The sequence below is a fragment of the Carex rostrata genome, chromosome 22 (assembly GCF_964058835.1).
Source record: "Carex rostrata chromosome 22, lpCarRost1.2, whole genome shotgun sequence".
Lineage (NCBI taxonomy): Eukaryota > Viridiplantae > Streptophyta > Magnoliopsida > Poales > Cyperaceae > Carex > Carex rostrata.
In genome coordinates, this window is record NC_135939.1 from 7,222,392 (window position 1) to 7,239,509 (window position 17,118).

At 34.9% G+C, this 17,118-nt stretch overlaps 5 protein-coding genes across 5 annotated transcripts; 2 read left to right on the forward strand and 3 right to left on the reverse strand.

Annotated features, from left to right (window-relative positions):
• Nucleotides 1–1,271: 1,271 nt before the first annotated feature.
• Nucleotides 1,272–5,059, reverse strand: LOC144573877 (casein kinase II subunit alpha-2-like). The gene is made up of 10 exons (XM_078323652.1): nt 4,693–5,059; nt 4,392–4,521; nt 3,808–4,002; nt 3,266–3,423; nt 3,084–3,174; nt 2,690–2,755; nt 2,059–2,141; nt 1,907–1,970; nt 1,749–1,817; nt 1,272–1,513 (listed from the first exon to the last, which is right to left on the reverse strand). The coding sequence occupies exons 1-10, from the start codon at nt 4,962–4,964 to the stop codon at nt 1,454–1,456; spliced, it is 1,188 nt and encodes a 395-aa protein (XP_078179778.1). The 5' UTR covers nt 4,965–5,059; the 3' UTR covers nt 1,272–1,453.
• Nucleotides 5,060–9,628: 4,569 nt separating this feature from the next.
• Nucleotides 9,629–10,351, reverse strand: LOC144574126 (uncharacterized protein At5g01610-like). Its single transcript, XM_078323990.1, has one exon. It carries the CDS (start codon nt 10,230–10,232, stop codon nt 9,810–9,812), a length of 423 nt encoding a protein of 140 aa, XP_078180116.1. The 5' UTR covers nt 10,233–10,351; the 3' UTR covers nt 9,629–9,809.
• A 1,718-nt stretch (nt 10,352–12,069) lies between these two features.
• On the forward strand, nt 12,070–12,492 carry LOC144573899 (uncharacterized). Its single transcript, XM_078323680.1, has one exon. The coding sequence runs from the start codon at nt 12,070–12,072 to the stop codon at nt 12,490–12,492; it is 423 nt and encodes a 140-aa protein (XP_078179806.1).
• Nucleotides 12,493–13,764: 1,272 nt separating this feature from the next.
• LOC144573900 (uncharacterized) lies at nt 13,765–14,187 on the reverse strand. The gene has a single exon (XM_078323681.1). The coding sequence runs from the start codon at nt 14,185–14,187 to the stop codon at nt 13,765–13,767; it is 423 nt and encodes a 140-aa protein (XP_078179807.1).
• Nucleotides 14,188–15,082: 895 nt separating this feature from the next.
• LOC144573901 (uncharacterized) lies at nt 15,083–16,137 on the forward strand. The gene is made up of 2 exons (XM_078323682.1): nt 15,083–15,112; nt 15,730–16,137. The coding sequence occupies exons 1-2, from the start codon at nt 15,083–15,085 to the stop codon at nt 16,135–16,137; spliced, it is 438 nt and encodes a 145-aa protein (XP_078179808.1).
• Nucleotides 16,138–17,118: the final 981 nt, after the last annotated feature.

Genomic DNA, 17,118 nt, shown 5'->3' on the forward strand with positions numbered 1-17,118 from the left:
TGGTTAGCTGATATCGCTTGGAAGCATCTCAGGTAAATAAATATCTGATCGAAGCAGCCAAGAGGAGAAAACATTCCAAAATTGACACCACACACTCCTCCAATCTTTTCTGATTTGGATTGTCAGAAGTATATCAATTGAAATGTGACACACATACCTCTGATTGAAGCTGTAGCGTCGCTTTTCTTTATCCTATTTCTAGCTGCTTGGTGTACTGTTTGGAACACCAAAAACAATTGCTGTTTGTAAAAATCAACCAAGTAGACAATAAAAAGACAACCTTAATTATATATCCTTTGCAATGACAGCCACCAAACATATATTGTAAGAGATCAACTCAAAACCCAATACAAAGAAACAAATGATAACCATACACTTTCATTTCAAAACAAATTGATAAAAATTGATTTTAGATTGTCTTCACTAACATACAGAAATGCATAGATATTATTCTCTATCTAAACAAAATATGTGAAACAAACGACAAACGCTGTTTTGATAACCACCTCTGATATGACAATCATATATAATTGATGGTGATAACGACTGTCGCCTTTCAAGCATAATCATATTCTAGCCAGGGCACTTTCACAGTTGCCATCTCATTGAAGTCTTGAGTATTCAATAACACGACTCTAAAGGCGGCTCCAGACAAGGACATGTAAACAGATGGCAAGGAGCAACGTTAGAAATATATCTCCTTCCCACTCCAATTTTAGGTTACAAAAATTACTTCCCCTCCTCTTCCCTTTCTTCTCCTTAGCTACTTGAATTAATCCAAGTGAAGAAAGAATGCTAACCAAGGGTTATTTACAGGACTTCAGAGAGGTCCGATGGACATCCATCGGACCTACTTTGGTTTGATGGGCTCAATTATCATCCAATCCGCTTAAAGATGTATGCACTTTACTTTAAAATTGTACACGCCGGATTCAATTTTCATACACACAAATCTGAAAGCATGGATCTAACAGTCTTGGAGCTCGTTGAATCCAAAGGTAGATCCAATAGGTATCTGACCTACTCTGTTCTCTAATTACAGTAGTACAAATATTATCGGAATTATATGATTCAAAATAATACAAATATAGGTCGTTATTTGAATCGGCATTATTCTCAACTTCTGATTGAGTCTGCTTAGAATAAGAATAGTGATACTATTCTGATATTGACGATCCAAGCCTTGAAATAGAAGTTACTTCTAATTAGTATAGATTTAAAATAGGACGCATTTTCAAAGCTAAAAACCAACCTCAGTTATTGCATAACATAACTTGTCAAATTGTCAGATTGAATGGAATAGAAAATGTCATTCTCATTCTGAAAAAATAATTAACAAATCACAAACGCTCACACAGGTTACACACTCTCACCACTTCAATGAAATATGAAACAAGGAAAAAAACAATATATAAAAAAGACGAACACAGCTGAAAATTGAAGGTCGGAGAAGCTACCGAGCACGGGCCCGGCTACTTTCAGCATTTCTCACAGGATTGAAGTATGGGTGAGCCTGTGATAATTTAGTGTGCATTAGTGTACAGTAGTAGCACCTTTTAGTCTGGCACTTGGGCCAACAAAGGGTTACAGTGTCACACTACATACTGGCACTTGGGGCTAAAAGGGTCACACTACATACAGGCAGGTCTAATTCAAGCTCATGTAAAAAGATGCACAAAAAGATACACAAAAAGGGTGGAACAATAAACAAATGAATAAGTACAAAAAAAAATATATAGTATCAGTACCATTGCCTCTTTAGCAGTTGGTCTCTCCTGGTGATCATACCTTAACAGCTTGCCCAAGAAATCAATTGCCTATCGAAGACATAAATTAAGACATTCATAATAATTTTTCTGAAGAATAAATTAACATGACAATATGAGATTTATAAAGATTATGTTACCTCTGGAACAGCTAGATGTTGGTTGTCAGAATTTATATATTTTCCCCATGGTTTCTTTGTATGCCTGTGCCAATAAAAATTTAACATAATCCTCAGACTAACATAATTTCATGGAAAATAGTGTTTTTACAACAAAACTAAACATGTCTAACCTCCCAACAAGAGCCTCGAGTTGTGGGTCAAGCTCGATCTTGTATTTATGAAGGTAACTGAATAATTCATCTGTCCCAAGAACCTGTGATATTTGCTCCTCAGATTAACATGTATATTGTTGTAACCTATACACAATACTCCCAATGGTATGAATATGAAAGAAGCATTCTGTTTTACAGTGCCCCAAGTTGCCACAGCTCTAGTTTGGCATGAGAACTTAAAATCTAAAGCCTGAACAACTAATCCAAAATAAGCTTGTTCTATATGCCTATTGCTATGCACATCTTGGTTTTGTAAAACTCAGGAGGCTTTTCAAACCTATGCACTAAAATTTATTCAATGCAATCTGACTTTTGATGTTTTAATTTCCTTTTAGTTCTTCTTTTTCACTTTCTATCTTCTGCACAACAAAAATTAAAATTTTACAAATTTTGGACAAGAATTGCACATGACAATGATCATGACAGATGGCTCAGATTTGTTGTCTGGGCTTCAGATTATGAAATAATGCAAAGTGAAGTTGTTTGCTACTTGGGGCACCAATTACCTGAAGGAGCACTGAGTGCCCCTATTATAACAAAAAAAAAATTCTATCCTTTTAAACAATTACAAATAAAGCAAAAGAACTACCTTAGCTATTTTAACTAACTGGTCATAATTATCTTGTCCATGAAAGAATGGTTCCTTCCGAAATATCTGTCATGTTGAAGCAAAGAAGAGTAATCAAAGTTAAATATCATTCAACTTTTGGACTCTAAAGAACCTTGTGGTAAATCAAATTTCCATAATATTGCGAGTATGATTTATCTTCACTTGGACTTGGTATAAAATAATCATAACAACAACAGGCCACAGAAAACTGAAAAAAACATTCCCAGAATAATAAGATAAAACAGAACCCTCGGAAGAACACAAATAGAATATCATCCTCACAACCCGAAAGCTACTCGTACAGTAAGATTACATAACAGTACAGATGACTTCTAAAAGATGGTAACAAACTACAAAGAATAAACAGTTTTACCATGCCAGCAAACATGCAGCCAAGGCTCCACAAATCAAGTGAGTAATCGTAATCTTGCAGATCCACAAGCAGCTCTGGCCCCTTAAAATATCTACATTGTCATTTAAAAAGATCCAATCTCAACCCTTCAGTATCTCTAATTAATTCGCCCAAAAGTAAGAATCAAAACAAATAAAAGATACCTAGAGGCAACACGAACATTGTACTCCTTTCCCGGATGATAGAACTCGGCCAGGCCCCAATCTATCAGCCTCAATTTGCGCTGTTGATGATCTATCATGACATTGTGTGGCTTCACATCTCTGTGCATTATCCCTTGTGAATGGCAGTACTCCAGCGCCTAAACATTTTTGTAATGTCAACCCAAGAATGTATATATTTTCGCAACTTGAAAAACTCAACAGTTGAAGACAACTTATTTTGGAATATTGAAAATAACAACTGACTTGTAGACGTGTGTGAGGGAAAACAGATGTTCTGTAAAAAATTTAAAATGTGGCAGTTAACTCTGATAGAAGCTTATTTCTTTAACCATGCGTTTAACTGTCTGGTTCAAATCTATTTAAACTATATATGAAACAAACCTGGTTATGTTATATGAAAAGCCATCTTATGCTTGATTTAACATAAACCTGGTGATATCTTTATTGCAAATGAGAGGATTGTCAGTATTTTAAACCCAAAACTATAGCAGATTAAATAACCAGACAAAAAAATTGTGTACCTTTAACAATTCATGGATGTAATATCTGATGTCAAAGTCAGACAAGGTAGGGTAGAGAAGTTTAAAATCCATGTTGTTGACATGCTCAAATATGAGGCTTGGAGTCTTTGATTCTTCGTCTCTCACTATGTCGAGTAGCTTAACTATATTGGGACCACCACACAAGTTTTGGAGAATCTTTATTTCCCTCTTTATCTGTTGCATCATTTTACATGGCCATCATGAATTGTCAAAACTTCAATTTAAGAAACTATTAAAATCTTAATGCACATTGATAGAATTTAGATAATTATGATCAATTTAACAAACGTTGCCTCAATTAACACTCAAATGTGCATACAGAACACAATTTTGCCTAATTAACCACTGTCGACTTTACTTGATAAAAAAAATAAAACAAACAAATAGGCAGGTAATCAGCAATTCCATGTGAAGTGGTATGTGCCAGTTCAGTGTTTCAATCATGTGTTGTACTGATTGCAGGTTCAGGTTCCATTCATATTTGGAATTCTGGTTAGTAGTAGAATATTGGCATGCTTAAAAGTTAATATTTGAAGTAAACGAAAATATTGTTGAATGCGTACTTTTTTCTTCTTGACAGGTTTAAGAATCTTTATCACACATCTCTCATTGTTAGTGCGATGAAACCCCTCAAAGACCTCACTGTATTTCCCTCTCCCGACCTTGCGTACCACCTCATAGTCGTCTTGTTCCCTTTACACAAAACAACGAAAAAAATCACATGAAAGAAACATCAAATAACAAACTGATCACTGCAGAACAGATTTCGATCAGGCTACATTAACACGAAGCAATCAACAATGCACTATAATTAAATACAAACAGAAGAATTGAATTAACAGAGTGATGTTACTAAATCAATACCCCCAATTGACAGAGAGAGATTCGTAATCCCAATACTCAGCCGGTCTCACCACGTTGACATCGGCATAGACGCGCGCCTTAGACGCAGCGCCAGCCTGGCGCGTGGCTTTGCCGATGCGCTGAGACATCGGCTCTGCGAGGGTGGCGAGAGCCGAACGGTTGCGGATGCGGCTGTCGGCGGCGGCGGCGGCGGAGACGAAACGGAGGAGGAAATTGCGAGAGGTTAGGGTTAAAGTTTGGGCCGAGAAGAGGCGGTGTAGGCCCAAGGCCATGAAAATGGAGAAAGGTGTCTAATCGGGGGGAAAAGGCGGCGAGCTCATCTTTATCCCATTTTTTTAAAACAACAGCTCGCAACGTTCTTATTTTACGACTTTTTACGGAGTTGTTATTTGTACAAAAATGATTGGTAAAATTCGACCAACAGAGCGGTCCTCGTGCTGTAAGCCTGTAACTGTAAATGTAAGTAGAAGTGTTTATGGGAACGGTCGCTTTTCTTCTTTTAATTCCTTTGTCGTCCTGGTGGCTACTGGCTGGTGGGGTCGGACAGAATTAGCGAACCTAATAATTTTCCAACTGTAATTCTTTGTATGTATGGAACTTTTAAAAAAATCACGAAATTATAAAATAGTCTTAACACACTACACTTGTGTAGAAAAGTGGGGGACCGGAAAACCAGATATTTTATAGATTCGGAAGAATTGCTGTATTGCTTGGTAAATGTTGACTGAAATAGTAACATGACAGATGTATAAAATTTTAAAAATATGTAAAGGATAAAATTGTCATTGTAAAGCAAATGAATATGTTAAGATAGACAATTGCTAAAACCCGAACGGGTATGACCCGTTTTACCCGACCCGTACCCGTTACCCGAGGTACCCGTACCCGTGCCCGGGTATAGGCGGGTAAACGGGTACGGGTTTGAGACGGACCGGACTCAAGGATTCGGAAAAAAAACCTGCCCAACCCGTACCCGTCTTACCCGTACCCGAAACCCGCCAACCCGCACCCGTTTTACCCGTACCCGCACCCGTTTACCCGACCAACTTTACCCGTTTACCCGTGTACCTTTACCCGTTTACCCGTTTTTTTTAAATTCAAAATTATTTTGCCGCCAAAAAAAATAGTATTAAAAACAGAAAAAAAAAACTAAAAAACAGAAAAAACAATATTAAAAAACCAAAAAAGCCAAAAAAAAAATAAAATACCCGTACCCTACCCGACTACCCGTACCCGAGGTACCCGTACCCGTTACCCGAGACGGGCACGGGTTTGAAACGGGTAGGGTACACTCTTTTAAAAACCTACCCGACCTACCCGTACCCGTCTACCCGACTACCCGTCCTACCCGTACCCGCCCTACCCGACTACCCGACCCGGGTATACCCGAGTTACCCGTACCCTACCCGTTAGCAAACCACTATGTTAAGATGATCATCAAAATTAAGTTATAAACATGTAAATAATTACTAATTTTGTAAGATTGTCAAAACAAATTTGGTTATGTCTAAACATCGATCCAACGTGAAGTATTTATAACCTTTCGATGTAACGTGTAAATTCGTACGGACCGGACCAATATATGTGGGTCTGGACCATGGTCCATGGCATGGGTTTGGACCAATCTCTCCAAATTAAACCTGTCAAACCCGGACCGTGCCAACTTGTAGACCGAGAGACCCCTGAACCGTGAAAAGCCATGGATCGACCGGATTTGAACTGGACCGGCTCGTCCCGTTTGCAAATCACTACCCCGGTATGTTGCTGTGCTCTAAAAAGCGAACACAAAATTAAAAAAAAAAATACAATAGCAATATTAGAAGCTTTCCCAAATATGGTTAGATTTCATTGGATCAACTCAACTTAATCTGACATAGTCCCAGATTTTTTTTTTTTAAATTTTGAATACTATTTCAGTGCCAGACTGCCAAGCCTTTAGTTGGGCTTTCCCACATTTAAAAAAAAATGAATTAGGCTTTTATGAGCTTTTGATGCCTGATATCTGACTTCTAAAAAAAATATTGTTCCAGAAAACGGGTGAGGTTTTCAAATCTCAGAAAATCCCAGTTTTACCATAATTTTTTTACCAAACAAGGAAAACTGTACAAAGCTTGTGTAGCCTTTAATTTAACAAAATAGTATGAAAATTAATGAAAACATGAATATCTAATTCTACTGAATCATAGGAAATGTCATGACAGGGTACTAACAAATGGATTAGTAGCTCATTTGAACCAGTTTAATTTGAAAATAATAACACCAATCAACACAAGCCATACATAACCCCAAAATCAAGAATATTAGAAAAACAAAAACTATATAAAGAAAATTTTCCCCACTTCTAACATCAAACAACAAACTTCAACAATATAGCATACGATTATCTTTGGCTTTTAATATTTAATTAACACTCTAAAACCCCTGTGCAGGACCAAACACCGAAATAGTCAAAGTCCCTACTATGATCTTTACAACTAGAAATATCAATCAATATTATTAAGCAAGCTAGAACAATATTATTTTTTTTTGAGTAAAAAGGGCTAAGCTCAGTTTCATTCAAGAAACTAATAAACTAATATAAGTTTTGTTGAGTTATATTAAGAGCTGATAAGTCCAAAGCTCTTAACCTACTAATAAATGGTAAACTACTTCCCTTAATAGAAAAAATAACAACCTTAAGCTGGAAAGCGAAGTCACAAAAGAGCTAGAACAATAATCATATTGTTTCTTCGTGGAAACATAAAGACATTCAACTTACATAAATCCTGCTAAAAAATATCACCAAGTAGTATTGATGCTTATAAGGGACATGAACAGTTTTCTTCCTACTGGTACGGGCTGCTACCCCTTAGACTTGGAGATTGAAAGGCTGGAAAGACAAAAATGGCTTCATTGATGAATTGGATATTATCATCTGGATCTAGCCAATAACAGTAACCAGGTGAAGCGATGTTTGGGTCCAGGGATGTGCAGCAAAGACCTCCCGGATGTTACATTTTCAGTGAATTAGCCTGGTAGCAATATATCGAGTTTGGCTTAATCCAAGGGAAGACATCTGTGGAGACAGAGAGGCTTCCATACACTTTATTGATGAATACAGCATGCTTACCGATGTTGTTTAAGGGAACCAGGTGAGCTGCCTTCTCCTCACCACCAACACCTGCCTCGATGACAACCTTAAATACCCATAAAAAATAGGAGTCAACAATCCAGTTTTCAGCACACATCTGACAGAGCAATAACACCACCCCATCTGATTCCACCAGAGATACTACGTCCCACAAGAGCGGTGCCATACCCAAATTGATGCTGGCAGTCACTATGGACTCAATCCGCAAATCAACCTGACAAGGAGGATTTGCTTCATCCACTTTAAATAGTGACACACAAGGTTTCAAACCCCTTCCAGTTATTGCAAGAAATAATATATGGGTGTCACTTTGCAAGTAAGCATGTGCCATGTCGACAACAGCATGAGGGTTGCGGTTGGCAACAAATTTCCACTTGTTCAACCCGAGAACTGCATACGCCACTTGACTTGCAGTGAGAATCACAAGGCTGCGTACTCCGTCATATAAATATATTTTTTCACTACCCGTTCCGTATCCGCTCCGTTTTCACTCCTGATTGAAACCCTCCTCTAAATTTATACAGTGTACTTCATATAATTATTGAAATAATATTATAATCACAATATAATTTTATTAATGCTAAAATTATTATGCCAATGATATTTAGTGTAATAGTTTTTTAATATTATTTATTTTACTTCAAATATAAAAAAATACAAAGTATTATTACATATAATTTATAGAAATTGAAATTATTCGTACAGTTGTAGTAATCTAGTTGGTTTGTGTTTTCTGCTTCCATTTAGGAGTTCAAGATTCAATTCACGACCAAGATATAATTTAATTGTTCTTTACTAAAAATTAAATAAACTAACCATAAAATTTAGAAACAATAATCAAACTCAAACCTAAAGATTGAACGTCAAGCACTCTTTCACCACACTAACATTAATATATGTAAATATTATATGAAACGGTTAAATAATCCAGTGGAAAAATCCAAAATTTTAAAAACTAAGTCTGTTGAATTATACAGCGAGTCTCGCTCTGTAACTCGTTAAATAATTCAGCGGGCTGGATATTTTTTAAAATAGGCTAGAAAAGAGGGTATGCTTTTATTTTGCTTAATATGTTATGAATAAATAATTTCGGCAACCAGGTACCCCAATTTTGTCGGATTACGAAAATTAAGAAAACCTCACCTAATAAATATCAGTGTTGTAAATAACAGTATGCAGTTATCGGACGGACAGAGTACCGTCAAGCAATTAATCGAGAATAATTTAAAATAATCAGCCATAATAAAAAATAATTGACTGATTAATCGAAAAAAACTGTAGCAATTTAGTTACCGCTAATAACTAATTGACTGATTATTTTTTACAACAAAGTCTAATATGAACACTAGCGTCTCAGCCCAAAATAAAGCTAAAATTAGCTTTGGGGCCCTTGATAGGCTTTACAGGTTTTTTGGTCCAGTCGGCTTTTTATAGGTTTTTCGGCCCTTGATAGAGTTTTTTGGTCCAGTCGGTTTTTTTAGTCGGCTTTTTACTGGTTTTTCGGCCCTTGATCGGCTTTTTTGATCCTAAACAAATAAGAATTATGTATTTCAAATCGGACGATCTAAATGATCTAAGCGGTAAGTATGAAGATTCAAACTTGAGTCCTATAATTTATCCAAACAATCTACAGTTGAAAAGTGTTAAAGATTAATAACAAAACATATGGAAAAACAATTTTTGTGTGCGCACTTGCCAAAAGCAAAAAATGAAAATTTACAAATTACAACCAATTCTGGAGAAGGCAAAAAATTATCTGTCGTTCAGGTTCAGGTTTTAATTGAGATGAAATTTCCTCCAGAACTCTATCAATAATGCCGTCTAATATTAGTTAAAACATAAAACTATTCAACAAGTTATTTCTTTATAAGCATTTATTCAGTACCAGAGTAATATCGAAGATTATTACAACTTGCTAGAAATAAATACTCTTAATATAATTGATATTCTTTTTTAAATACGCAAACACGGTAGCAAGTAGGAACACTTAAATCTCAAAAGCAGACACATCAAAACTCTCAGAAAGTCCGGTACCAGTCTTGAATGTAATCTTCTGTTTAGAAGCCTCTTCAAGGTAAACCTCAACCACAGAAAGCCAGAGAAATAGCTCTTTAGTTTTAACCCCGGTTATCGTCTTCACCTTCCCTTTCTCCACAAAAGCTGTCACCTCGGTTGCGTAAGACACCACCTGCTTGATCTTCTTGAAAGTATGTTCTATCTTTTTCTTCTGAATGAACCATATGAAACTAGCATTTCTGTTATAACCAAACTCTTCTATATTTTCAAGAGGAAAGAGGCCCTGCGGGAGGCCCAGTTCTTCGAGCATCTGAATAGATTTCTTCTTGCAATCGGCATCTCCTTTGGTGACATCGGCACCTTCACGGTGGGTGTTAATGATTTGAGCTGCCATTTAAATGTTTGAGGTACGTGCGTATGTGTGGTTGTTTGATGGAGTTATGTTAATGAATAAGTGTTGCTGATAAATATGAATAAGATTGCTTAGTCGGAGTAGGCTTATATAGAGAGGGTCTGAAGTGGGAGCTAGATGTGAATGAGGGGTCATGCATGTTGCTTGTTTATGGGAAGTTGACTTGGTGTAATATTGGAGGTTAAATTTGTTAATTTATTGAAACAGTTAGCCATAATGGACTTCTCAACTGGTCAGGGTGGGCTCGCGAGTTTGGCGTGTACTAGAAACTAGTCCTATTTGGTCAGATCGTACAATTTACGGTAAACGGCGCCAATTAATGTATTTGGTTTTCATTTTGTAATAAATTGTGCTGTCCAACTGTCCAAGCTAGGTCAACCCTTAAGCAGACGTCAGGCGGTCGCCGGTCAAGGAACACAGACATAGAAAAACATAATATTGTAAATAATAAAATAACTATTTTCTACATTTTTAAAGTCCAAATCGTCGATCCAAACCGTTAGATGTGATCTATACAATAAAATGTACTTGGAGACCAAATTTTACATTTTTTAGAATTTTTTTACTATTTATTAAGATGGGTACAAAAACTAGTCAAATTCAGACCATTGAATTTTGTACCCATCTTAATAAATAGTAAAAAAAATTCAAAAAATGTAAAATTTGGTCTCCAATTACATTTTATTGTAGAGATCACATCTAACGGTTTGGATCGACGATTTGGACTTTGAAAATGTAGAAAATGGTTGTAATAACTCAAAAATTGTTGTAACTTGATCCCTCCTCATATATTATATATATATTATAATTACATAATCAGATAACAGATATGGAATAGAATTTACCCATTTAGATAACGAAAAAAATCTTTACTCGTACACATACCCAATCAGTTTATGAAAAAAAATCTTACCTATATCTGTCTTCCGTTGCTATTGACACCCCTATGTATAGACCAACTTCGTATCTGTTTTCTCTTGAAAGAATTTCCATATAAATATTGTATCTTCTCCTATATATTTCTTATGCTTGTTTTTTTTTGTTTCGTTCAATTATCATATATCTCTATTTAGTTGAGTATTAGTGTATTCACACAAACTGTTCGATGAAATTATTCTTTGAAATATATTAAGGTGCAACCTTGTATTTTACTTCAACAACTTTATAATGTTGGATTTATTACCAACCTCGTTAAGGGTTGAGATCTGTGTGGTTGTTTGATGGAGTTACGTTAATGAAGTTTTGTTGATAAATATGAATAAGATTGCATAGTGGGATCAGTAGGCTTATATAGAGAGGATCTAAATAAGTAGGGGATGTGAATGAGAGGTCATGCATGTTGATTGTGTATGGGAATTAGTTGACTTGGTGTAATATTGGAGGTTTGTTAATTAATTGAAACAGTTATAACCATAATGGATCGACTTCTTAGCTGGTCAGGCCGGCCGGGCAATTAATTTGTAAACGGCACCAATTAATGTATTTGGTTTTCGTTTTGTAATAAATTCTGTTGCCCAAGATCAACCGTTAAGCACACGTCAAGCGGTTAAGGACACAGAGATAAAAAAAAAATATATATATAATAATAGTAAATAATAAAATAACGAATCCTATTCTCATTAGTGCAAAATTGACCAACTCGGTCAAACAAACAACATGAACCATCCATACTGCAATAGCAATAGTTCCATGTACACTCAAGTAATATATAAACATCGATCCCAAGCCTCTCTTTCTTCTAATCCCATCACAATTCCTCAAATCCTCCATTAACAAAAGCAACTTTTACCATTAAACGAGTAGACTACATCCCCTAAAAATGGCATCTAAAGTTATCGACAGCTACCGCAATAGTGCTGTAATCATAAAAGGAGATGAAGAATGCAAGAAAATGTCGGTTCAATTCCTGGAAGAGCAGGGGCTACCGAAGGGTCTCTTTCCTCTCGAAAACATAGAAGAGTTCGGTTATAATAGAAATGTCGGTTTTATATGGTTCCTTCAAAAGAAAAAGATAGAACACACTTTCAAGAAGATCAAGCAAGTGGTGTCGTACGCCCCCGAGGTGACGGCTTTTGTGGAGAAGGAGAAGCTGAAGAAAATAACTGGGGTTAAAACTAAAGAGGTGATGTTCTGGCTTTCGGTAGTCGAGGTTTACATTGAGGAGGGTTCGAAAGAGAAGGTTACGTTTAAGACGGGCACCAGTCTTTCCGAGAGCTTCGATGTGTCTGCTTTCATGGCATAGATTAAAATTGTGAAGAATCTGGATTTTTTTTTTTGTCACATTTTGATTTGGAGTGGTAAGTTCCTGTATATTATGCTGGTACTTAATTAATTGGGTGAAATAAATTTGTCCTGTAAAATTTGGTACAATAACTGTTGTTGTATCTCTTTTCTTTGCATTGATCATTAAAATGTGCTAAATTCAAAGACAGGTGATTTAATTACTTTCCTCGGACAAAATAAGAAAAGAATGATATAGCATTCCATTATACGGTGCCCGAAACGGGTTCAGTCTAAAACCCATTATCGCAGATTAAGTTGGACCCATTTCATTTCATTTGAGAAAAATTTAGCTATAAAATTTGTAATTAATATAGTAATCTAGGTTCTTTTCTTTTGGCAATTAAAATTGAAGCCCGATAATCAACCCGACCGTCATTTTAATTACTCGTTTGCAATTAAGAAACTAGAATAGCAAACTGATGATAAATTAAATGGTGATGATTATTCTAATGCCACAATACTAAATGTCAAAACCATATTATTCATTTATATATATAAATTTACTTTTTCTTGCTAGAACTGAAAATAAATATTTTGTTCTGTTTTTTTGTCTGTTTGTATATTTTTTTTTCTTGCTAGAGCATATATAGCATTATGGAATGCTGAATGTATTGCGTCTCCTGTATAAGCTTTAAACCTTATCTTGCTCCAAAAGAATAGAGCTTTAATATTGATTACTGTATGAGGTTTGCATAGACGCATAACAGATGTGTGTGACGTGTCCTGTGTTTTATATTGTCTCCAAATCATAATATTCAAATCCCGGAAATTTTCAACTGAGTTAGAACTCCATCATGATGTGATTAAAAAACTTGATGATTAATTCTGTATCATTTAACATAATCACATGAAAGTGAACATGCTCTAATTAATTATTATTTTTAGATGAAATTGCTTCTCCGTTTCATTTCTCTGTTATTCCGGTTCTTATTGTTACTTTGTCTTTGTTTTGTCCAGAGCCACATCTCCCTCAAGAATACGATCTAATAGTTAAAGCAAAAAATTATAACTTATATTAAACAAGTGTTGTTTTAGAAGCATTTATTCAGTAACAGAGTAATATCAAAGATTACATTTTTTTTTAAAAATAAAAATAAAAATAAGACCATAGCCCGATTTCATTGAGAAATGAAACATATGAGTCTCAAAGATTATAAATTGCTATAAAAAATTACCAGTATTGTAAATCGACGTTCTTTCTTTAATGCTACAAGGTAGCAAGTATAAACACTTAAATTTCAAAAGCAGACGCATCAAAACTGTCAGAAAGTCCAGTACCAGTCTTGAATGTAATCTTTTGTTTAGAAGCCTCTTCATTGTAAACCTCAACTACAGAAAGCCAGAGAAATAGCTCTTTAGTTTTAACACCAGTTATCGTCTTCACCTTCCCTTTCTCCACAAAAGCCGTCACCTCGGTTGCGTACGACACCACTTGCTTGATCTTCTTGAAAGTATGTTCAATCTTTTTCTTCTGAATGAACCATATGAAACCGGCATTTCTGTTATAACCGAACTCTTCTATATTTTCAAGAGGAAAGAGGCCCTTCGGGAGGCCCAGCTCTTCGAGCATCTGAATAGACTTCTTCTTGCAATCGGCGTCTCCTCTGGTGATATCGGCACCTTCGCGGTGGTTGTTAATGATTTGAGTTGCCATTTAAATGTTTGAGGTCTGTGTGGTTGTTTTATGGATGGAGTTATTGAAGTGTTGTTAATATGATTAAGATTGCATATATAGTGGGAGTAGCTAGGCTTATATATAGAGAGAGGCTCTGAAGTAGGGGATGTGAGTGGATGTCATGCATGTAGAATTAATGTGTATGAGGAATTGATTTGGTGTAATTTGGAGGCTTGAAACAGTTACCCATATTCGACTGCCTCTGCCCGGCCAGCTGGTCAACCGTGCAATTCACGGTACGTAGATGGCGCCAATTAATGTGTTTTGTTTTCGTTTTGTAACAAATTATGTTGTCCAAGGTCCACCGGTAAGGAACACCAACATAAAAAAAAAATAATGATGATGATATAGCTTTATTAGTATTAAAATAAAATAGGGAATCCTAGCTAGTCTCGTTAGTGCAAAATTGACCAACTCGGTCATACAAACGATATGAACCATACTGCAATAGTTTGAGTGGCGAAGTCAAAAATTTTGTTAGAGGTAGGAAAAAAACATATTGATTTATTATTATTTTATTTTTTTATTTTTTTTAGTGAAGATATGGTGATTATTTTAAGGCAAAGCCTTCTATGGACATAAGGACCTATTTGTAAAATGAACATATTTTTATTTTCAAAGTTCAAATAGTCGATCCGAACCGTTCATCTTGTTCTCCATATTAATATGTGCTTGGAGACCAAATTTTACATTTTTCTGAATTTTTTTACTATTTATTAAGATGGGTACAAAATTCAATGGTCTGAATTTGATATATTTTTTTTTATAGTGAAGATATGGTGATTATTTTAATTGAGCAAAGTGTTGTAAAACTTGATGTAAATCTAGAAATATAACTTATGTATATGTAAATAAAATGAGAAAGCAATTAATAATGCACAATACTGTAAAGTTCTTACAGCAGGTAAGTTAGTATATTAACCTGCTTTAGTATAATAACTAAAGCTAACATTCAAAAACTTATTTTTAAAAATTAAGGATGAAAGATTTTACTAATAAAGTATATTAATATAATAATTACAATCATACACAAAATAACCAGAAAGCTATTTTATATTAAAGTGCTTAAATTAAATACATGAAAAGAAATTTCAAATTTTAATTGAAATGTCCAAAAAAAAAAGTAATCAAAATTCGACTGAATTTAAACAAAACTATAATTAAATAGTAAATAAGAAAAGGTCCAATTGATGCATTTTCAATAGCAGGCTTCAATTAAAGATGAGCAGTAAATTAGGCTCATTCAATTTAAACAAGTACAAAGATATTTTACTAAAGTTGTAAGTGTGGCCCCATCCCATATCATATTTGTCTCCTCCATCTCCTTTTGTTAATTTTATTTTCAAAACAGCACCTCAATTCAAAAAGCGACAGCCACCGCAAATCAACACCTCAAAATCATACAAAACTCACGAATTAGATAGGCAATTAGTCCATTATAAATAGATTACAATTGTTTTTTTAAATTTAGGAGTAGACAACTGCCTATCTCTGATTGACTATAGCTTCGTCACTGAATAGTTCTATGTACACTTCGACGTCAACTGCAACGGTGCAGAAATTGTAAAAGGAGATGTAGAATGCAAGAAAAAGTTGGTTCAATTGCTGGAAGAGCTTAGCCTCCCAAAGGGCCTCATTTCTCTTGAAAATGTAGAAGAGTTCAGTTATAATAGAAATGTTGGTTTTATATATATGGTTCATTCAAAAGAAAAAGATAGAACCGAACGCACTTTCAAGAAGATCAAGCAAGTGGTGTCGTATGCCTCTGAGGTGACAGCTTATGTGGAGAAGGAAAAGCTGAAGAAAATAAGTGGAGTTAAAACTAAAGAGCTGCTGATTTGGTTTTTGATAGCTGAGGTTTACATTGAAGAGGGTTCAAAAGAGAAGTTACGTTTAAGATGGACACTGGTCTTTCCGAGAGCTCCTTGAGTAATAAATTAATTAAAAAAATTATGAAGGATTTGGATTTTCTTTTCGTTAATTACATTTTGATTTGGAGTGGTAATTAATTTCCTGTAAACATATTATAATGGTACTTCATTGGGTGAAATAAATTTGTACTGTAAAATTTGTTGTATTAAAATTGCTGATCTAATTGATACGCGTGTATATCTCTTATCTTTGGATAATTGGATTGATCATTAAAATGTGCTAAATTCAATTGAGAAAAAGAACATAAAAGAGAAAAAATTAGCTATAAGAATTGTAATTAATATAGTAATCTAGGTTTTTGGAGAAATTCATATCAAGCCCTACAATATTTTCTTTTGGCAATTGAAATTGAAACCAGATAATCAGCCCGGGCGTCATTTTAATAACTTGTGCAATTGATATATGCAGTGTTTTAAAATGCGACCACATGGGCCGCATATGCGTATGCGGTCGGCAGCCGTGCTCAGAATGCCCATGCGGTTTTTCCATGCGGTCCGAATATGCGGCCATGCGGTCTGAATATGCGGCCATGCGGTCTGAATATGCGGCCATGCGGACTGAAATATGCGGCCATGCAGTCTTCCATGCGGTTTTGATAATTTGATTGTATTTTAATTAAAATTTATATTAAAAAAAATCAAAAAATTATTGTTGGTTATGTTATTATGTAAAAATAAATTCAAATATATGAATATATATATATATATATATATATATATATATATATATATATACGTGAATTTTTATTTTAAAATCCGCATATGCGGTATGCAGTGGCCTTCCGCATGCATGAACAAAACCGCATTTTAAAACACTGGATATATGTATATAGATAGTATTAAGAAACTGGAATAGCAAAGTGAATGCTTTCGATTATAGTTTTATATTGTTTCCATGATGTGATTAAAAAACTTAATGATATATTATGTATCATTGTATTTAACATAATCACATGAAAATGAATTAATTGCTTCTCCG

Excerpts from the sequence above, each read along its gene's own strand:
- LOC144574126 (XM_078323990.1), bottom strand. The coding sequence starts at position 10,232 with ATGGCAGCTCAAATCATTAACACCCACCGTGAAGGTGCCGATGTCACC.
- LOC144573900 (XM_078323681.1), bottom strand. The coding sequence starts at position 14,187 with ATGGCAACTCAAATCATTAACAACCACCGCGAAGGTGCCGATATCACC.
- LOC144573877 (XM_078323652.1), bottom strand. The coding sequence starts at position 4,964 with ATGGCCTTGGGCCTACACCGCCTCTTCTCGGCCCAAACTTTAACCCTA. Across the intron at positions 4,522-4,692 it reads TCTCTCTCTGTCAATTGGGG|GGAACAAGACGACTATGAGG; the intron begins GTATTGATTTAG and ends TTTTGTGTAAAG. Across the intron at positions 2,142-2,689 it reads AGTTAGTTAAAATAGCTAAG|GTTCTTGGGACAGATGAATT; the intron begins GTAGTTCTTTTG and ends CAAATATCACAG.
- LOC144573899 (XM_078323680.1), top strand. The coding sequence starts at position 12,070 with ATGGCATCTAAAGTTATCGACAGCTACCGCAATAGTGCTGTAATCATA.
- LOC144573901 (XM_078323682.1), top strand. The coding sequence starts at position 15,083 with ATGCACAATACTGTAAAGTTCTTACAGCAG. Across the intron at positions 15,113-15,729 it reads CTGTAAAGTTCTTACAGCAG|TTCTATGTACACTTCGACGT; the intron begins GTAAGTTAGTAT and ends GTCACTGAATAG.